General features: G+C 32.5%; 2 protein-coding genes across 4 annotated transcripts; one reads left to right on the forward strand and one right to left on the reverse strand.

Moving 5' to 3' along the window:
• The first annotated feature begins 9 nt into the window (after nucleotides 1-9).
• Nucleotides 10-11,577, forward strand: LOC131939791 (TLC domain-containing protein 5). Of its 2 annotated transcripts, none has more exons than XM_059298289.1 (5): nucleotides 10-58; nucleotides 7,179-7,421; nucleotides 7,822-7,917; nucleotides 8,206-8,468; nucleotides 8,891-11,577. In XM_059298289.1, exons 2-5 carry the CDS (start codon nucleotides 7,214-7,216, stop codon nucleotides 9,185-9,187), a joined length of 864 nt encoding a protein of 287 aa, XP_059154272.1. In that variant the 5' UTR covers nucleotides 10-58; nucleotides 7,179-7,213; the 3' UTR covers nucleotides 9,188-11,577. The 2 variants fall into 2 exon arrangements, with proteins under 2 accessions (XP_059154272.1, XP_059154271.1); XM_059298288.1 differs by lacking the exon at nucleotides 10-58 and adding an exon at nucleotides 226-410.
• Nucleotides 11,571-21,589, reverse strand: LOC131939790 (etoposide-induced protein 2.4 homolog). 2 transcript variants are annotated; one of them, XM_059298287.1, is made up of 11 exons: nucleotides 21,483-21,589; nucleotides 17,680-17,864; nucleotides 17,353-17,407; nucleotides 16,230-16,278; nucleotides 15,920-16,026; nucleotides 15,545-15,661; nucleotides 15,310-15,424; nucleotides 14,102-14,213; nucleotides 13,811-13,885; nucleotides 13,563-13,638; nucleotides 11,571-12,994 (listed from the first exon to the last, which is right to left on the reverse strand). In XM_059298287.1, exons 2-11 carry the CDS (start codon nucleotides 17,862-17,864, stop codon nucleotides 12,965-12,967), a joined length of 921 nt encoding a protein of 306 aa, XP_059154270.1. In that variant the 5' UTR covers nucleotides 21,483-21,589; the 3' UTR covers nucleotides 11,571-12,964. The 2 variants fall into 2 exon arrangements, with proteins under 2 accessions (XP_059154270.1, XP_059154269.1); XM_059298286.1 differs by lacking the exon at nucleotides 21,483-21,589 and adding an exon at nucleotides 20,765-20,925.
• Between the last annotated feature and the right edge of the window lie 699 nt (nucleotides 21,590-22,288).

Consider the following 22,288-nt stretch of genomic DNA (forward strand, 5'->3'; position numbering starts at 1 on the left):
AGAGATCGTGAAGTCTAGATACAAAGCGTCTTGTTGCCATGGTTATTATAAATACAAAGTATGTACGTTTTTTTTTTAATTTTACGTATTTAGAAAGAAAAGAAAATAGTTAATAAAAGTAGCTGATCAATAAGAGAATTAAAGCCCGATAACATTATTAAACTGAAAAAATTGCAATGCCGATCAGCTATTGACTCCGTTTCTTCTGTTCAAAAAATGGCGACTTCCTACGATAACTCCTTACTCCTTGGCAGCATATGAGTTATCAGTTATCATTATGATATAAAAATTGAAAATCTAGATCTAGATCTACAGCGATTTCGATCTAGAATCTTTTCATTTTAAAAATAGATTTTTATTCACTGGCTCTACAAGAGTTGTACCAAACCCACTATTATAAAATAAAATCCGTAAGTTATTTCCTAGATCAGTCAGGCGGAATCTAGATTCTAGACTCTAGATCTAGAGGAGTTTACACTTTTCGGACACACACCAAAAATTACGTAGGAGCGAACACTTCGTCGGTTTTTGGCTCATAGAAACTTTAATTAGCATGTCTCATGCGAAACCACGGCGCCTGCACGTAAACTGTTCATTTATGAACACTTCCGTGTCAAGTACTTCCGTTTCCTTTCTCAAGAATTATTTTTAGAAATTTTTTAACGTTGCATGGTACGCACATTTCTATTTTTACACCAGCCGGATGAAGTGACCTAGGGTTGGACTTAGGGGCAAAACTTGAACCAATCAATGCTTAGCTCAAAGGTTACACTATAAATAGCTTCTATATATGTATGGAACATCGTAAATGTCAAGGTTAATGGGTTTTTTTTGTGCTTGAACAATAAAAAAGGGGTGTTCGCTAACTTATTTGGCCTTACATGGGACCGGACAGCAACACAAAAATATTATTAAATAAGAATTTAGAGCATAAAAGGGGCTGGTTATTGAAGGGAAAGGGTCAAAATAAGGTCAAGAAGGCAGTGGAATGCGAAAGAGGAGGGGGAATCATGTGACCTGGCTGGCTTAGCAGCGTACTGCGCGAGCCGCAATGGCTGAATGGGATGAACTTTGGGAGTGTGGGAAAAAGGTTTTATACTATTAAAATTACCTCACAAACAATCAATAACACAATATATATGCATATAATATATGTTTTTATTCATTAAATTGACTTTAAATTATTCTAAATGAACAAAAAGTGCTATGTCCGATGACGGGTAAAGGTGTCCGAACACATGTAAAACTGTATTACATGTGTTCGAACACACGTTAAGACCCCCCAGTCACTATAACAAGAATAGCTTAAGTTCTATGCGTATGAATACAAAATGACACACACATTATTAAAGTAGAATGGTTGCGGATAGATATGATACTTTTTTTTGTTTTCTATGTTAAGCGGTTACTGAATGAGACCGCATGGAATTTTTACGTTGCGTTTTTTGGCTATGTGTGTCCGAAAAGTGTAAGCTCCTCTAGATCTAGTAATTTTTATTTTGGTAATCTATCGTTTTAGGTACGTAAAATCGCCCGCAACTAGTAATGTGAAAAACAGGTGACTCCTTACATTTTAATAATTATTTCACATTTTGAGGAGGATTTATGTTTTGAAAAATACAAAAATGTTTCCTTGTTTCATTTTTATGTACCTGTTTTTAAAACAATTGAATTAAAACTTTTCAGTAATGAGTGAACACCAGCGATGTTTCCAACAGATGCAGCCATCGTGTTAAAGTTTTATTTTTATAGACTTATAGCGCGAGATTCAGGCGGAAGTCACTCTATTTTACAAATGGCTGCTGTTTATATAGTATATAGCAAATCTTGCTTGCAGACACTGCTGTTTAAAGTTAATTTCTGGCCTATATTGATATATTTAGCCATTGATTTAGGTTTATTATCCATTTATCTATAATATTTGACACAAGCATATCACAATATACTTCTATTACAGCCTTGACAATGAGGTAACGTTTTTGTACATTAATAGCCGCGGGTGCTTTTACGTACCCAAAAAGATAGATTATCTTTATTTTCAATAGGCCTATTAAAAATAATTTATTTTTAATATTGAAAATATTTTGAAAATAAATAATATTGAATATTGGTAATCTATCGTTTTAGGTACGTAAAATCGCCCGCGACTAGATCTAGTAATGTGAAAAACAGATGGCCGCTTTTTATATAGCAAATCCTGCTCGCAAACACTGCTGTTTAAAGATAATTTCTTGCCCATATTGATATAGATATATTTGGTAATCTATCGTTTTGGGAACGTAAAATCGCCCGCGGCTAGAAATGTGCAAAAAGTTACCTCACTGTCAAGGCTTTAATAGAAGTATATTGTGATATATTTGTGTCAAATATCATAGATAAATGAATAATAAACCTAAATCAATGGCTAAATATATCAATATAGGCCAGAAATTAACTTTAAACAGCAGTGTTTGCGAGCAAGATTTCCTATATAAACAGCAGCCATTTGTAAAATAGAGTTGCCTTCCCCTGAATCTCGCGCTAAAAGTTAACAAAGAAAGAACTTAAACAAGATGGCTGCTATAGTAAAATAGCAATGTAAACAGAAAGTGTTATTTCAGTTACATCGCCTGCTTCCACCCCTCACCATGTTTACTGCTATAGTAAATGAGCATGGTTCCATCTGTTGGAAACATCACTAGTCTTCATTTATTATTGAAAAGTTTTAATTCAATTGTTTGAAAACAGGTACATAAATGAAACATGGAAACATTTTAGTATTTTTCAAAACATAAATCCTCCTCAAAATGTTAAATAATTATTAAAATTTAAGGAGTCACCTGTTTTTCACATTAATAGTCGCGGGCGATTTTACGTACCTAAAACGATAGATTACCATATATTTAGCCATTGATTTAGGTTTATTATTCATTTATCTATAACATTTGACACAAATATATCACAATATACTTCTATTAAAGCCTTGACTATGAGTTAACTTTTTTGTACATTACTAGCCGCGGGCAATTTTACGTACCTAAAACGATAGATTACTAAAATATTAATTTAATTTTAATATTATGAGCCTAGGGTAGACTGCTCAAACTTTTGACAGAGTTCTAACTTCGACCTATTTCTTACTGTGGTCAGAAAAAAAATCAAAAATTTGTACAAACACCATTGGCAGGGTTCGTACGCAGTCTGGAAAGTCTGGAAAAAGTCTTGAATTTAGAAAAGTGAATTTAAGACTTAAAAAAGTCTGGAAAATCGCTAGTTTTTGGGCTGGATTTTTTAAAAGTCTGGAAAAAGTCTGGAATCCAGTTTTAGAAACAAAACTCCGAAGTCCATATTTTCCAAGTTAAAAAATTGCTATTTTTAGCTTTCGCGCGGGTTTACACTGTTGTGACTTTTTTCGCTGGTTCGCAGAAAAAAACGGATGCTCAGATACTACGTCATTGGAAGAGGAGGGGAAGGGAGGGAAGAGATATTTTGTGTTGCGACTGACCGTGTGAATGTGTTACAAGTATTTAAAATTGTCATTTAAATTTAATGAAAGAATGATCGCCTTCAGAATTGTTAGGCTCTCGATTTTACCCGCTATTTTCATTAAGTTTGCACACAGACAGTCATAAAAAAAAAATTATGTGGGAGGTGTATGAATGGTAGTTTAGATATAATTTATTTGTCTCTGAGGGTCATCCGTTTATGACATCCAAAGAAATTTCGGATTTTAACACCCCCCCCCCCTCCCCCTTCCACACGCGTTCACTTACTTTGGGTTAATATTAACATTTATAAGATTAATAAGTCGCGAGGCCTCCTTGGGTTCATACCCGTATTTCTGTTTGCTTCAGTCGTCCATAAATGACGTCACACTCGGAAAAGTCGGAAGGAGGGTTTCAGAAAGTTTGACAACACGCTCATGCAATAATGTTAGGGTAGATATAAATACCGTGTTTTCTTTACACGCTGGGATGGTTTTTAAAACACAAGCATAGATTTCAATGCTGACGATTAAAGCTAGACTACCCCGCCCCTTCTTGTAACTACGGTCACTTGTGTGAACTCACCATGACCCCAAATTTGTAGTTGGTACTGCTGGGTAAGGAGGGTGGGGGGGGTATAAGTCACATCTCAGTTCATGGTATGACTTATTAAACAGGCATACTGAAGCCTAGACCACTATGACCTCACAATGACCCCTTCGCCGTGTCTTGTGGTTGTGTGTGGGGGGGGGGGGGGGGAAGGGGGGAGGAGGATACCGGCATTTTTTTTTTTATTGCAGACCCGTTCCTCAGCTATAAGTAGTATAAGTGTATAAGCATAAACAGTGAGTGATGTGGTTACAACCTGCAGAATGTTTTTTTTTTTTTGCTCCAATTTTTTTCTTTACAAGTAGCCTATATTAGGCTACTTAACAAGAGCAGGCCTAAATTAATACACTACGTTAGTATTCTTTAAAGTAATTAACTCTCACTATTATGCAATACCATTTTAATGATAGTTTAATTGAAAACATAAGCAATTTGATCATGAACAGATTACATAAGTCTAATGTTTAAAACAAAATAGCTGTATCATTTTAATCAATTATTTTAATTGTTAAAACTTTAGGTGGAGTTGAGTAGGCAAACTTAGAAAAGTGATTTTCTGTCAATTTGGCTAAAGAAAGTTCAATATAAATATATCTCAACTGCCTAAAATAAATGTCAATTTAGTACAAGTAATTATGAGAGTACAAATGGTGCATCATTTTATAAATTATTCGCGAACACATTATCTGTATAAAGTCTGGAATTTTTTCAAAAAAGTCTGGAAAATGTCTGGAAAAAGTCTGGAATTTCATTTTGAAAAAGTAGTACGAACCCTGCATTGGCCAAAATAAATTTTATATTTAGTTTCACATTTGAATATTTAAGTTCTTATCTATTTTTAATCGTTTTCGCGCTCTTGAACGGCAGATATTAAGTACAACTCATCAGTGAATTTTCTCACGTGAAAATGATGAATTCCGTTTTTGCTGTCTTAGGGGTTTCGTGCTTCACAATGCTCAAAATACAATTAATTTATAAAATAAAAATTTTAAAATTATATTAACTTTAACGCTTATAAAATAGGTTGTAGTATATTAGTTTTTTTGTTTTTTTTAATTTAATAAAATCTAAAAACAAATATTGAAAAACAAATCGGTCAAAGTTAAAACCACTGAAAATTGGCATAGTCCTAATTTCGACCAACTGAAAAACTTACCCCTAAAAACATAATTTTGCATAAATTATGTTAGTTTAATTATATAGTTTATAGCATAGTTTAATCAGCAGAGCATTCATTTTTCATAAGACCTAAATGTAACTGAAAACAATAGTGCCATATGCAAAAGACTAAAAGACCTAACGATTAATGCCCCCACTCCACCCTAGTCAACCCTGCGCCATCTATTCATTATTTATTATAGCTATTTTATAATTAAATAGCATTCCTACCCCAATATAGTCCTACACATTTATTTTAATTCCCTGATATTTTGACAAAGTTAAATCATAGATTTATTGAAAAAAAAAAATTTATATATAATATAGGCTTATAGTGGTCGAAGTTAGAGCAAGGCGCTGGTGGAAGTTAGAGCAACCCGGTCGAAGTTAAAACCAAACATAACGAAGTGTGGTCAATGTCTAGACTAGCATATAAGAATTATTATCTTAATGATGATTGGTTAACTATTTATACCAAACCAATCAGCAGAGGATAATGTTTTTAATGGTGTAAAAATGAAACCTCTGTTGATTAGTTTACAGAATATAACGAAGAGAAGCGAATTTACGGCTCGGACTAAAAAGAATATGTCGAAGTTAGAGCAGTCTACCCTAAATGAATAAATTCAATTGTTGTCATTAAAAATATTTAAAAAACAAATTTTAAAAAAATTGTAGATCTAGAAACTCTATTCGTAGTTTGCTATTTTAGAAAATTTTGGCCTGGGATAATTTTATCAAAATTTAAGTTGTGTTCTGGCAGCTTTTTTATTCTGTTTACTTTGTTTACTTTATTGAGTGTGATTCTTATTATTAGCAAATTACTTGAAAAGTTTAAATTAAATTAGAAATAATGTGTTTGTATCTTAGTATCTATTCCTAGTTTACTCCAGTTACTTCAAATAGCCATCAAACTCTATTCACTATTCATAGCTCACTATTTTCAGCAAACCAGTTATTGTAGGATCTTTAAAATTTATAGTCCTACGCATGCATGCGCATTTATTTTTTTATCATCTTGCGTGGCATGACAGTCAACTTTTTGCTTTTATGTTAACCGCCCCAATGGTCAAAGTGATTGCGCATCAGTCATCTTGTTTTTGTGGCAAATATTCTGTTTCTTTTGGCTCAGCATTTTATTTCGATGTGACCACTCAGTAAAAGATACGTCCGCAGAAGATACAAAGCTTAATAGTACTGCACATGCGCACCGACCTTAATAGCTGCACAAAGGATAGGGTTTGTGTTCTGCAGTTTGTTTGTAAACACATGCATGTGCAATACCATTGAAAACATCGCCGTGAAGGAAGGCAGTAGTTTCTCTCCATTGTGCATGCGTATCTGTTTCCAGCAAGAATCTGCATATTTATTTTGCTTTTGTTCTCTATTTTACTTAAATACTGTTGGACTTTTCTAGGAATTCTTGTTAGGGTTTAGGTTTAAGCATTTGGGTTAGGCTTTAGGAATTAGGGTTCATCTATTCCTTTTTGTGCCCAAGATGTCTGGGGCCACCACAGAAAGCTATTTCCACTTTTGTCGGTCACCAGCTATTTTCCTTGCATTAGGGTTAAGTTAATGATTACGGTTAGGTTAGCTTTAAGTTTAGGCAATAAGTTTTGGGTTAGGAATCAGGATTAGTGATAAGGTTAAATGTAAAGACATCAGTCATACATAACAGTACATATTGCATAAATTGTAGAATTAAAATAGCAGGAAAAAAAAATGCTTCACTCTGATTGGTCAGTGTATGAATAGCCTTCTGAGAGCTAATTGTAGTGAATTACAAATTGCAGCAGCCTTAGCAAATATTATCAATTTCATACTAGAAAGTTCCATTCAGAAGTGTATTTGATGGGGCAACTCATCCATCCTAGCCTGAAAACTAATACTACTAGACTATTATATTTAAAATTAACTTTCTTAACATTTTTTTACTTTTTTTTTCAGTTAGTACATGACACATAAAGGAAATCAACTCAATCATGTTGAAAATCAATACTTTTGATCTGAGTGAAATTTTGCTTTACTTTTCCATATGGGTAACTCTCTATTTTTTGCTATGTGTACTGAATCCAACTCGTAGCTATGAATGGCATTGCAGAACAGTTACAGTTATCCATGCAGTACTGATAACCTTTTTAGCTCTTTACTGTATGTATGTTATTGGACCATGGCCTTTTACACATGCAGGTAAGTAAAATAAATTGTTTTAAAAATATAAATATGACCTATACATTGAGGGTTGTATATTGTGTGGCTGGGTATATTTGCTGTGTTATACATTGTGTGGCTGGGTGGTACATTGTGTGGCTGGGTACCCTAGCTGGGATGATTTAGAAGACTAGTTGGGTAGCAATATATCTCAATTGTGTATGGCTTAAGAATTGTGGGTTAGTTGATTGTATAAATGATTTGCTAAAGTGTCTAGCTGTTTAACCTTTTGTTTTATTTTTTATTATCTTGTCTGTACTAGCTGAGAATGATACATTTTACCTTAGTTATATATCACTTGTAATAATTTCTGCATGTTCTCCCATCCCTTATTCTACATTTCATGATTCTAACCACCTCTTGGTATTTTTATGTATAGGTGGTCCTAATTCTCCAGAACAGATCAGAATAGTGGGCTTATGTCTTGGTTATTTCCTCTTTGACTTGGGCTGGTGTTTATATTTTAAAACAGAAGGTAATGGAGAAATCAGTTTTTATTTTGACTTAAGTACACCATTATATAATTTACACTACCTTATTAATGTTGCCTTGTTAACAAATAAGGTTAAAATAATTGGATGTGAGGGTCTTGGTTGTTTTTATGGGTTACCCTTACTTGAGTGTTCTGTCCATTTTTTTATGTTTGTTCTTTCATTTTTGTGTAAAGATGTCAGTTGTAAGTTGTTTTTTTTTTTTTTAAAATACCTATGACAAATGCCTGACTACCACATTCATTTAAGTAATGTTTTTTTTTTAATCCCAGGACCAGTAATGTTAGCTCACCATTTCCTTAGTATAGTTGGCTTGTCTTGGTGCTTGATTGCTGGTGCTTATGGCACTGAGCTCGTGGCAACTATAGGTGGAGCAGAAATGACCAACCCTTTACTTCAGTTGAGATGGTTTATGCGCAATACAGGATGTTATAAAACATTGTGGGGTGATGTTGTGGACATCACCTTCATGTGTTTATTTGGGTTTGTGCGAATCATACTGGGATCAATGCTGCTTTATTCTTATTTTCAGCAGGTAAGACGAATTGCTGGTTTTTCTTTTTTAAATTATTAAGAAAAGTTTAATGTTCCATATTTTTGTTACTAAAATGTCTAAAATCATTTTACCAGCCATAAGAGGCATACATGGTTAGTTCACAAAATGCTGAATAGTTTGTTACAGCATCAGAGTCACTTGCACACTGTGACTAGAAATCAAAAATAACAATGTGAGCACTACAAAATACTTTGGTTTTGTTTGAACTTTTTTCTAAAAAAATATTTTTTTTACTAACTCAGCTTAAACTACATGCTAGTATTTTAATTTTATAATAACTTAACAATAGGGTACATAATATACTTAAGTTGTATTGGTTTGATGAGAATTATTTATGGGTTGACATTAAAACAATGTTTTTTATTTTTCCCTTTGAACATAATTTAACACATTATCTACAGGACACAGATTTTTGGGGCAGAGTTGGTGGCGTGTCAATTTATCTCATTGGTTGGATCTTTTTTGTTGGCATTCTTAACTATGCAGTTAAAAAATACGTCAGGCGATTTCGAGTGTGGCTACAAAAGGACAGGCCTTCTCCCAACAACTGCAGCACCCCACTCTATGATTGTGACATGAAGGACAATGTTGGGTTGATAAGCCAGAAAGAAATTCCAACACAAAGAGAAATAAAAGATGGCAGCTTTGGACTCTCACTCCGAAAGAATTGTCTGATACAAGGCAGTATAGATTCATAGCAAATATCTCCTTCTGTTGTTTTTTCTGTTAATTTTAGAACAAATATTTTATGTTATATTTGAATGTTTTTTACTGTAGCTATAATATAAAGCTGTATTATGCATTTTCAAAGCAACTGTTGAAGTGAAATTTCTAAAAAAATCTGAGTGTATATTTGGACAATTCTATGTAGTTTTTATCTTTTTACCTGTGTTTTCACTTGTGTGATATCTGAACTATTTTAGATATTTTAAACAGCATAACTGAGAAACAGTTTTAAAATTCTCAAGAAATTAACTCCTCTTTTTCATGTGCATGTTAAATTGTTGTTGTTTTTTTGTGTACATTGGTCTACTGCTGTTGATTGTTTGAAATCTTATATTGTGTTAAACAAATCTAATGCATATATTGATCCACTGCTGTTAACAATGTTTGATATTCTATGAAATTGCTCACCACACTGTGTACTCAAATTATTAAAAACATGTCAATCAATATTTTTAACAGATACTGACAGATTAATATTCTCTAACCTATGACTGACAGATTAATATTCTCTAACTACATGACTGACAGGTTAATATTCTCTAACCACATGACTGACAGATTAATATTCTCTAACCACATGACTGACAGATTAATATTCTCTAACCACATGACTGACAGATTAATATTCTCTAACCACATGACTGACAGATTAATATTCTCTAACCACATGACTGACAGATTAATATTCTCTAACCACATGACTGACAGATTAATATTCTCTAACCACATGACTGACAGATTAATATTCTCTAACCACTTTACTGACATTAATATTTTGTATCCATTTAATGGTGAGATGAATTTTTACATCCACCTCCCTTTTTTATATAATTCTTTTACCCTGTGTTTTTGACTTAACTGTGCTGTGAAGTGTGGTTAAGCTATGGAGTGCCAACAAGAAAGCTTCAATGGTTTCAAGTTAGGCATTGTACTTAAGAAACAAATAACTATGAGATTCAATTCAGATCACAGAGTGTACTTGACTGTGGCAATGACCTCAATGTCTCCAATACACAACTGACAAGTATTGTCTGCTGTGGCAGGTTTCCATTGATGTTTGCGACAGACTGATATCCTCTCGTCTAAGAATTGAAAAGTATTTTCTGGGGTTTTTTTTTCAATTAGTTTTTGTTGTAGGGTGGTGCAATGATTTTTCTGCATTAGGAAATATAAACCTGACATATCTACAAAACTGTTTACAGTATAATTAATGTATAATTAATGTGACAACATAGTTGATTTTAAATTTAATTGTCAGTTAATATTTCTTTGTATGAGAATTATTTATTGTATTTATAAAGTGTAAAATGGATGTATTCTATCTGTATTCATGTTTTAAAATGTCTTGTCTTTCAGCGTAAAATGATACCAGGACTGCTGCTAATTATTTAAACCTCTATACAAACCTAGTTTTTCTTTTTAATGTTACTAATCAACCAGTCATTTGCCAGTTATCATTTAAAATCTTTGGTTTAAAATTTCAGGAATTTAAATAGCATTATATAAGCCTGTGGACTTGAACTCTGACTTGGTGTTGGCTGCAGTCTTCCTTTTAGTGGGTTCTTCTACATGTTTAAAACATTGTACCATTGCTTCTAGACTGAAATATTGACCACATTTTCTTTTTGACTAAAATACTGATCATAGTTAAACATTTTAAAACCTTAAATTTTTATTACAGATAGCACAACGAACTATTTTGGAACTGTTTTTGTTCTGACGTTTTGTTACAAATGAATAATGGAATTTTCTCTAAATAATTTTTTATAACCCTTTAAAGTGATGCAAACTTTTTCTTAGTAAAATGAATTTTAAGGGTAATTGTTTATACAACAACTATACAAAAAAAAGTAATTTTGTTTTTTATTTTTAAGTTGTTTTTTTTTTTTTTAAATTGTGTTCTGGTGTGTTAAGCTTTTAACATTCCATTCATCAATTTTAAAGCTGAAAGTGTATGTGTGCTTTGTGTATAAAACTTCAATGCTTTATTATACTGAACCCTATTTTAATATTTATATTTTTCCCTAAGTCAGCATCAAATTTTATTTTACTAAATTATATTGACTGTACATAATATTTTGTGTAATATGTAAGAAACACAGCCAACTAATGTAATACAAAATAAAATAAATTTTTACTTGTAAAAATTGAGTAAGCAACAAATTCACTTTTTACCATTTCTTGAATTTCAATAGTTTGCCATTAATTTTTAAAGTTTTCTGAGTTGCAATCTGTGTAATGTAATTTATTGAAGAACAAAAGAGAAAGCACTAAGCATTTTAAATATTTCGAAATTTTAAATGTAATTATTTTCTTTCATTGTATTCTTCACTCAGAAAACAAAGCAAAAGTATATTACAAATAGCAGACATTTTATTGCAATAATTATGCATTGAAACCAGAAATGCTAAATAAAAGTAAGCTTTGAAGGTTTTACGACTACAATACAACCATTCCAAATGCAAATAATGTGTGGAGATGTGAAAGAAATACAATGGATTGATCTGTTTGAAGAACAAATGTGATAAGTGGGCTGAGACAAGTTAATGTTTAATTGGTTTTACTTACGTAGTCATCGCAGGAAGACAAAAAAACAGATTGATTTATTCACTCACGGTATTGTATACAAAACAAGGGTCTCTTGTCTATAGATTATTATTTTTAATAGTTTTCGTTGATGAGTACATGGCATTTTAATCAAACAGATCATCATATTGCTCTTAGTTTGCAATGACCACTGGCCCATCACTGGATGCTGTGGTCAGTTTTGATTGCAACAGTTTCAGGCCAATTGTTGTTACATACACACATAGATCTGAACATGGTGCACTGGGATATTTAATGTTCTCAAGATCTTTGCAATAATAATTATTTCTTACCATGTACTTTATTAGTGTCAGCTTTAAGCTGACTGTCAGTATAAAATATAAAAAGTTGGACTATATTGAGCAGTGTATACCAGTAAAGATGAATGATGACAAAAGGGTACTCTGCTTAAGCACTTTAAAAAAGCAAACTGATTAACAATGAGAAGTGGCAAGAATTATGTTGAGAAACATCAACAATATTTACAAAAAGAAATATGTTGGTATATTTTTAGTCAAATGCCAAGTTAAATGAGATCATGAAGTGGAAAGATTTACCAAATGAAATGATTTATTTGACTGTCAGTTACTATTCTTTGTTTTAAACTTTTTAAAAAAGATCTTTGCTGTATTCTATGAATTTATCTTAGAAATCAATTTGCCAGGAAATATGCTAAAACCTTGATAATATTTCGCACTAATAGTATGATAGTTAAACCTCACAATGTTTTAACTGACCAGCAGGCAATTTTAAAATATTTATAATACATTAAATTTAGAGGAATTTGCTTAGAGCATTGTCATGTACAGGATGGAGTATAAATATACATATTTGTTTAAGAAAGTATGAATAAAACAATTTGTATATACTCATATATATCTATATAAAAGTAAGTATGGTTAATAAAGGACACAAAAATGTACGTTTACAAATTTTAAGGTCATATAACAAAAAGACAATGACAAAGCGCATTCTATTTAAATAATGCTCATCCACTTACTTATGGCCTAAGAATGTGTGGTTAACTGAAGGATTTAAAAACAACGATGACAAGCAAGTAAGGACTAGTGTTAAAAATAATTTTAAATGAAAGACCAGGCCAATCAACATTTAAATCAACTCAATACACAATGATGATTAGTAAATACATTCTTTCATTTACATTATCTTGAATGGCTGGCCTCCTGTTCAGTCTGAAAATGAACATATAACAATTAACTTAAGAACCTACATAATATTCAGGAAGCTAATTGTAAAAAATATCTATTGTATAAATAGCGTTTGGTTGAGTATAGACATTTTGATAACTTTGTGACATGAAATGCAGTTAAAATAGCTAATACAATTTCCAAATTTAAATGAATAACTTAACCAATAAACTAAAATTGAACTGTGGAAGTGTTATTACACAAAATATAAGATTTAACATGGAAACATCATAAACATAGAAATAGAGCTATGTACAGTTTTGACCTGATCACCATAGAACATTACAATTTAAGTGAAATGACTGTCAGAAATAACTCCTTTATACATCTTGTATGGTGATCATGTGGACATTTATTGTTTAGCTTTGTTAAGAAGTGCATGAATGGTGTTTAAAAATGTTTTAAAAAACCTCAATGGATAGGTTTTTTGTTAGCCTTTTTATGTATGTACCAAGTTTATTACCTCTTTCTAGCTATGTAAACGTTATTGTCTTTTCAAAAAGTGTAACCAGCACACACATTTTTTACTTGATTATATTTTTAAAAAACTTACTTTAGGTCCCCTGAACCATTTGTAAACTTCATTTGTGATGTAAACAGATGGAAACATAATATGGATTGGGAATACACTGAAAACAAAGATTCAAATGGTTACCAGCTTGATCTTTTCAGAATGCATGTGATGAATTAAAAAAAAATAACTTTCAATTTAAAAGCCAAAAAATAAAACTAGTAATTTGCCTTAAAAGAATCACATAATAAGACTAAACACTAATAAAATAGCGTCAAGAAATGACTCACAACTGATTTCTAGGTGGGTTGGCAGCTGTAGCTCCCAGTATACTGAATGGGAACATCAAAGTGAAAATCATTGTCCTGAAGCAGAAAATATAGAGATTAATTATAATGTCCTCTTTGTCGATTTGGTAATAGTATTTCATTATTTACTTAGGCCTGTAATATAATTTTATAGATAAAATTATTGTCTCAAAAACCTAAAAATTCTATGATGAAAAAAGAGCTGCATTTTAATTGGTGACAGGATGAAATAAAAAAATTGAAAGTGTTGATAAAAGAAAAATTAGCAATGACCTTGTGTGTAAGGATTCCCAACATCCAATAGCCAAATGTATGGGGAGACCAAATGCAAAATAATAAGGCCAATTATTTTCTATTTGAGCTACACGTGTATGGCCTGGAATACCTAAAAAGTGAAGATACAATTTATTTACACAAACGTATACATCAAAATCTTATCACAGAAAACTTTTTTTAAAAAAAGTATTAATTTGTTGGACTAAAAATGCCATTTCTCTAATTAACAGATATGATGTTAACATAGTATAATGTAAGGGTGGACATTTTATCATGTATTATAATTATTATTAATAGAGAAAAAGACTAGCTTAGTACCTAATTTCAACTAACTGTGATTGTTAAGTAAAAACGAGCACTTCTACTTATATGTAATCAGTGCGCAGTAAACTATTTTAAACATCAAAGCTATACATTAACAGTTTCTAAACTTTGGTCATTGCTCATCCTTTGAGGGCACAGAATATTTTGGAGCCCAACACCTCCATATCTATACAGATATACATACATGTATATATGCATACATATAGGCCCATACACGCACACACATATATAATATATATTATTTGACTATTAGTGACCTTGTTTAATTTGTGGTCTTGTGAAATATCAATTAAATAAATGCCATGTTCTTTTTAAAGGCCCTTAAGGCCTACTTAAAAATTATCATTACAAAAATAAATAAAGACATACATGATAAAAAACTTTTTATATAATTATAATAATAAGAAAATAAAATTAATATTCTTTAAAATTTTGTTAGCTTACATTGGGGAAAGTTAGGTGGCTGCAATAGTGCTGACTAAATAAAAGCTTGTAAAATGACTAGATGACCCATGTTATCAAAAAAATAGCGATCTTTTGACAGAGAAAACAGAAAGCAGCACAACCTAGCACATCCCCCACTCAGAAAAATATTAACGTTTTGTTATAATTCTATTTCTCTTTGATTTCTCTTTTGTTTGTATATTTATTATGGACTCAAACTCACAACAGGGTGAAGGGTAATGGAGAGAGAAAAATTTTTGTTTTGTTTTTCAGAGGAGCAGATACAAAATGTTGAAATACCATTGCTTTTTATCTGTTTTATGTATGTATGTACATGTTTGTTACCATATCTATTTATGGCAAAAATACTAGCAAAAAACAAGGCTTTAAATTCTTTTTTGTTAAAGCCATTAAAAACAAATATTAAACAAACCTACCTAGCAAAGCCCATTTGTATTCAAATGCATACAATGCATAGAAAAGGGAATAATGTAGCCAATCTAACAGAACAGCAACCCATGGCCATGGAACAAGAATACAAACTATGGTAGCCTGAAGAAGAAATGAAAAGTGATGTTAACGGAAAAGGAATAATTAAAAGGAAGCTATTGGCTATTGTAAACACACTACTCATGTTAGCCTATTTGTAATAATTACTAGTTAAAATGCAACCTGAATAACAAAAATGAGTTGATAAATGCTGCTGAAGATAAATTCACTTATTGTTGCACCAATTGATGAATATTTTGGTTTTCCATATTTATGTAGAAATACTTTATCAGCAACTTCCTGCAGACAGAAAAAAAGGTAACCATAAACACAATTCTATCTATTTTTAAGTCTAAAAAGTTTTTACTGCAGACATTGTCAAACAGTGTAGAATTCTCCAAAGCTCAACTTTTTGTATCATTATCAGTAACATTTTTTTTTACTTACTACAATTTAGAACAGAGGAAATTCAACCATATAGTAAACATGAACAAATTTTAGTTTGTTATAATTAGTAATTAGTTTAAATGCCAACCAAGAAAAATACTGCAGTCTTACATTATTGTTGATGATGCTGGTCAGCTTTATAACAATCATGCTAGGTAACCACCACAGGATGCCAAATATGTATTCTGAGGCTGCTAAACTTTTTTTTAAGTTTTCACCTTTTCAAATAAAAAATAAATAAATACACAGCTAAAAAATATATGTATACTATGTTAAAAAATACATTTTATTTATTAATGTGTTAATGTTTTAAAAAATGTTTCCAAATTATTACCATTATTTCATATTGTGACAGAATAATGGTAAAATAATTTTTCAAAATATTAGTATTGAACTATTTGAACTTTAAATAAAGTGGTACCAAAAAAGCTTGCAATGTATGAACAGCCAGCATCAATAAGAAAAGTGATCTGAAAAGTTCAAAAAATGAAAATTTTGCAAAAGAAAAATGTACAGATTAAAATTAAGTTATACAAACAAAATGTGTGTTTTGGAGTATTTAAGTAGTTTTCTAGAAGCAGTGAACAAGTCAAATTTTCTTTTCTAACACATCTATTATAAACAATAGAAATGATGTGATTTAGCAGTGGGGAGTTCAGCTCATCATATATTTTAATCACTTCGCTTTTTAAGAGAACATTATTGCTAAAATGATTAGATTTATTATCTTTCAACTTATCAAAAGTTCTTGAAAGTTCTAATGGATTTGTCATATATACATCTAATAATTCTTTCATTTGAATGAATCTTTTAAAACACTTATGCATTAGGAAAACTGTAATGGCAGCAAAGTACTAGAATGGATCCTGAATTGTCAGGATGTTGAAAATAAGTGTTTAAAAAAAATTCATAAAAAACGTTTTAATAACAAGCTTTTATGTAATAATGCACTAAAAAGTAGAAAATAAATTATAGACTACTATTTAAATAACTATAAAGAAAAGCGTGGGTATCTTCCTTAACATTTGTAAAGGTATCCAATAGATACTAAAGAGACCCACGCTTTTCTTTATAGTTATTTAAATAGTAGTCTATAATTTATTTTCTACTTTTTAGTGCATTATTACATAAAAGCTTGTTATTAAAACGTTTTTTATGAATTTTTTTTTCAGTACTTTACATGTTTTATTTACAATAGAGTTACATGACTAAAAACCATTGTGCGCCTACTGAACGTGATGGCGCGCCTACTGAAGGTGATGGCGCAGCTATTGAACGTGATGACGCGTGTGGTGTGGTTGGATAGACATGCCTATTGATTCGGTCCAAATTTTAATTAATTCATAAAAAATTAATTAGGCATCCAATTAAGTCAAATTTAATTTCAGATTGCATTGTCTTCATGTCTTGACCCACGTGCCAACTGTGAATCGTATCGGTCAAGTAGAAGTGTCCGAATTTTCACTCCAGCATTTCGATCTAGACAGACAGACTGACGACAGAGGAAGCGAGTTAAATAAAAGCTTGTAAAAAATCAAACTCACCAGAAGTGCAACTCCAGCAGTTATAACAGTAGTTTTTATTATATCAACTAATGTTCTAAAAAAAATTAAGAATAAAAATAAATGAGAATTTTAATCATAATTTAAAGATCAACAAATTGATGACAAACTTTTTTTTCCTCCATACTATACTATAGGCCTAATACATTTTTTTTTAAATTTAAAACATTTAGAACAATAAAAGTATAAATGTTCTGATTTATAAATTTATAAATCTCAAATTGTGTTATTTTTATCAAAATATCCTACAGATTCTATAACAATAAACTTAAGACTAAACCAAATAAATTATTTGAAATGCATTTTTACCCATCTTTATCTTTCTTCTTTTGCTGTTCAGAGCGCCTTTTTGCAAGATAGGAAAATTGTTTTGGGGGTGGTGGTGTGTCTCGCAACATATGAGCCTCATCATGCCAACACTTGTAACACACATACCATCCACTGAGTGAATCTTTTACTCCATAGAAAGCATCACTAATGAGCTGCTTTAGCATCTGCAGAGAAAATTTTCAGTGTAAAAAAAAAAAACTATTTTTTTAAATTACAGAAAATATGCAAATAAGCCTATGTATCAAGGCAAAATATGTGTTTAACTATTCAGAATATAGCTAAGATAATGGATATAAAACAACTAAACCAGTAGAACTCACATAACCCTAGAGAAGATTGGATTAGGCCAAAGTTTAAAAAGAAGCTTACAATATAAAAATATAAATACTCTTTCTTATCATAACTGCATTCTATTATCTCCAGAAACTCAATGTAAGTTGTTTGAATATTCAATGTCAGATGTTTTCATTTCATTGTGTCTAGTGGTCTAATTTTAAATAATGGACAAAAGGCAGGAAAACAGCATAACACTGTACTGACACAAGGCAAGTATTTACAAACAAAAAAGTGACATAAATGTCATAAAAATTCTCACAATCAATGCAACCATAAGAAGCTGCTGGGAAGAGGTTTAGCTAGTTTGGGTTACAGCCTCATGTAGCAGTTACTAATTAGATTTATTTAGAGACAAAATGTAGCATTTATTTTCTGCCAGGAAAGTTCCTTCAAATTAAAAAAAATCAGATTACCAGAACAAATCATGAGTTTGTTAGGCTAGTGCTCAGTAATTAGTGATGATCTAAATCAGGCCTAAATAAAAAAAATATTAAATAAATAAATTTTGATTAGGCTAGATCAGGGGGGTGTGGGGAAATTGCGAGACGCGAAAAGCGAAATGGCGAGGCGGGAAAATGCGAGAAGGTAATGCGAGACATACCTGCGGAATTAAGGGTAAATAGCGAGACACTTTTTGCGAAAAAAGTTTTTTCCTTTTTTTTCCATCTTTATTTATTTAAATTATTTTTTTTTTGTTTTAAAATAAACAAGCATTTAGCCATACCCTTTAACACGAGTGTTGTATGTTGTTATTTTTTATCTAGATACTAAGAAGATAGATAGATCTATATCTATATCTAGATCTATTAAAAGTCCTAACATCGTTGCTGTGCTACTGTCATCGCCCGCTCTTGTTAGCGAGAGGAAAATCCCGTCTCCATCGGCATTAATTTAAAAATCTAGCCCGCTCATGTTTATACAAACGTGAGCTGTGTCTTTGTGAATTGGTATAATCTTGTCAGCAGGAGAGATATTTTGCAATATCTATTTATGGATTTTTGTACTTGCAAAAAGTGTAAAAGTATAAACAATTCTAAAAAGTGCAATTTATTTTTTTATTAAATAATTTTAATTACAAACAAAATTTACAAACAAAATCTTCTGAAACAGTCCTCAAACACACCTCGTGACACCATCTATCACACATAGTACACCCAACCCAGTTCATTAGACTCCCATTTATACATGTTTCTTTTGCTACTTCTTCCAATCCACATTCACAACATTTCACATTCTCATCACAGTTGACCTCCTCGTTCATCCCACAAACAACACTGGCATGTTCTCATCATCATCATCCGCACGCTCAACATCTGTTTTCCGTTTTTTATAATTTGTATTTTTTATCATTTCTGTAATTTTGGCAATGTCTTGCTCATTGTTGTCACCAGCAGTTGAGTTTTTTTAAAACATCGATATTTTCCCAAAATCTTGTCTAATTTCGGTCAAAATAGAGTATTTCAATCAATTCCTATTACAATGTATTACAATGTATTAAAACAGTTTTCTAAAAGGCGAAAAAAACGTCTAAAATTCTTTTTCTAACATTGCTTTTTTATAGTGTGACTTCACATCTACCCCCCCCCCCTCCTCCCCCTCATCACACATCGTCATAAAATTGCAGACCCCCCCCCCCCCTACGAGTGTGACGTCATTTATGGAAGACCCCCAAATAACACCACCACCAAAACCAAAAAAATTCAGATAAATTCAACTTGGTTTTAAAAATATTTGAAGTAGGCCCATAGCTTACGATATAGCACGAGCAACTGATAATATCGGTGACGTCACTTTATTTTGTTGTATCCAAATGATGTAGGCATTTCCTTGTGCTTAGATTTAAATGGTAAAAAAAGCTAGAAAAAAATCGTAGGCGGCGGCTATAATACAAAATTTCTATGCAACGATAGAAAATATGTTTGCGGCGGCAGCGGATCCGGGCACGGTGATCTTCAAAGACGGTAAATCAGGCGGCCTCGGCGTTCCACACAAAAGACAGAAGTTGATCTATCGTCGGCGGTATTTCCGTCGGTTTCGAACAAGGTGGTATTCTAAGTCGACACAAAAGATGGGGGGAGTTGACAAATCATCAGTATGTCTAGCGACGGAAAAATCGGAAGTTTTAACAATGTAAACGAAACGTCTTTGAAGTCTGGACCAAATACCACTGAAAATCGGGTGTGGTAAATTTTTCGCAGAAATCTTCGCATTTCAACACCACCCAGCGTAAGTATCGGCTTGTGGTAAAATGCGAGACAAAAAAGTCACGTGACTGACCGTTTTCGCGCCCTTCTTGCATTTTCCCGCCTCGCCATTTCGTTTTTCGCGTCTCGCAATTTCCCCACACCCAGATCAGGGGTTCCCAACCTTTTTTTACTCTAGAGCACATTCTAAAATATCGGTATGGAGGCAGGCACCACCTATTTTAAATCGACAAACTCCTTCCAGAGGCGTAGCGACCCTTCCCAAAACTTTCGATTTGCACCCCCCCTCAAACTTTTGATTTGCACCCCCCCCCCTCAAACTTTCAATTTCCATCCCCCTCCAACCTTTCAATAATGTTTATGAAAATTATGAAAAAAAAATCTGTCTCTGTTGTATAGTGAGAGGCGGGCACATACGAATCGTTCGGCGGGCGCCATAGCGCCCACGGGCACAGGGTTGGGAACCCCTGGGCTAGATCTCTATATTAGATCTAAATTTTAGATGAAATTAAAAATGAAATAACCTTTCTCTAACGTTCTGTTTTGAATTTAGAATTAGATCTAGTCTAGATCTCTAGATCTAGATCTATTCTATTTACTTTTTTTACTTAACTAACTACTAACTAGACTAGGCCCTAATTAATTTCATCATATGTAGTTTTAGTTAGGCCCAGTGTTTCTTCCAGACTGTTTTCTCCTCGGGGGGGGGGGGCACTTGAAATTTTCGGGGGGGGGGGGGGGTAGACTTTCTTCAGGGGGGCGGACACTGTTAAAAGTATATATTTTCTATATAAATTATATAAATTTCATTTCGTTTGGGGGGGGGGTAGAATTTTTTCAGGGGGGGGGGGCGAAGAGATGCCTGGAAGAAACTCTGGCGGTTAGGCCCTAGTGAAGTGGGCCTAGTCAACTCTAGTTCTAGCAATGGTAGCAAGTACTACTAGGATCTAGATTCTAGTACTACAATCTAGATAATCTAGATCTAGATTCTAGATCTAGATCTAGTTCTAATCTAGTCTAGTCTAAGTTTAGTACTCAGACAGTACTGAGTACTCAGCTAGATGTTCATAGAAGTTTAGTGTTTAGAAGTCTAGATCTAGATCTACGATTCTGTTTAGTGAAGTATAGTATAGTATAGATAGTCTAGTCCACTACAAATTGACTACATTCATTGTTTTTTTTAAGTTTTAGACAAACACACACTCGTACACTCAAACAATTAGTTGAATTATGCAGACTTACTGTGAAGAAGGCGCACTATTGCCTAAACTCTAAACTAAGCCAGTTGTATTGTTTATCTGTGATATCTTTTGTTTCATATGATAGTCTGATCATAGTTTTGAAGCTACATTAAAATTAAGTGTCCAAATACCCACTACACTTGACTAGACCAACTAGCCTAACGAACTTGTACATCGTTGTCATTTTAATACCAGTGTGTCAGTAGACAAAAATACAGAAACAAAGAAAAGCTTATATATATATATATATATATATATATATATATATATATATATATATATATATATATATATATATATATATATAGGCCTATATATATATATATATATATATATATATATATATATATATATATATGACTCACACTCCTAAGGAAAGGAGATTCGAACTTATGTGACTTATATGACATTGCTTTACGAAGAGGAGGTTTGAGGGGTTGGGTCAGAAACTGTGACGAAACACTCTCCCATCCCCCCCCCCCCATGAACCGCATAATGGAAAATATATATTTATTTAGAAAATATACTTACACTACAGCGTCACCCCCCGTCCCGTCCCCCATTCGAAGAAAGAAGCTCTCCCCAAAGTCCGTAGGAATCAACAGAGACGTAGCGACCCTTCCCGGCGCCCGGGGACATACTTTCAATTTGGCGCCCCCCTCGGGAGCAAATTTTCGATTTGCTTCCCCCCCCTCGAACTTTTCATTTGCACCCCCCCCCCCCTCAAACTTTCGATTTGCACCCCACCCCCTCAAACTTTCGATTTGCACCCCCCCCCTCAAACTTTCAATTTGGCGCCCCCCCCCC

The sequence above is a fragment of the Physella acuta genome, unplaced genomic scaffold, assembly GCF_028476545.2.
Source record: "Physella acuta isolate Inbredline_101_S28 unplaced genomic scaffold, ASM2847654v3 ptg000294l, whole genome shotgun sequence".
NCBI classification, from domain to species: Eukaryota; Metazoa; Mollusca; class Gastropoda; family Physidae; genus Physella; species Physella acuta.

Coding starts and splice junctions, on each gene's coding strand:
- LOC131939791 (XM_059298289.1), top strand. CDS start 7,214: ATGTTGAAAATCAATACTTTTGATCTGAGTGAAATTTTGCTTTACTTT. Junction 7,422..7,821: donor ATGGCCTTTTACACATGCAG/GTAAGTAAAATA, acceptor TTTTATGTATAG/GTGGTCCTAATTCTCCAGAA. Junction 7,918..8,205: donor TTTATATTTTAAAACAGAAG/GTAATGGAGAAA, acceptor TTTTAATCCCAG/GACCAGTAATGTTAGCTCAC.
- LOC131939790 (XM_059298287.1), bottom strand. CDS start 17,864: ATGCTAAAGCAGCTCATTAGTGATGCTTTCTATGGAGTAAAAGATTCA. Junction 15,662..15,919: donor CCAGCATCATCAACAATAAT/GTAAGACTGCAG, acceptor TTCTGTCTGCAG/GAAGTTGCTGATAAAGTATT. Junction 12,995..13,562: donor AATGGTTCAGGGGACCTAAA/GTAAGTTTTTTA, acceptor GTTCATTTTCAG/ACTGAACAGGAGGCCAGCCA.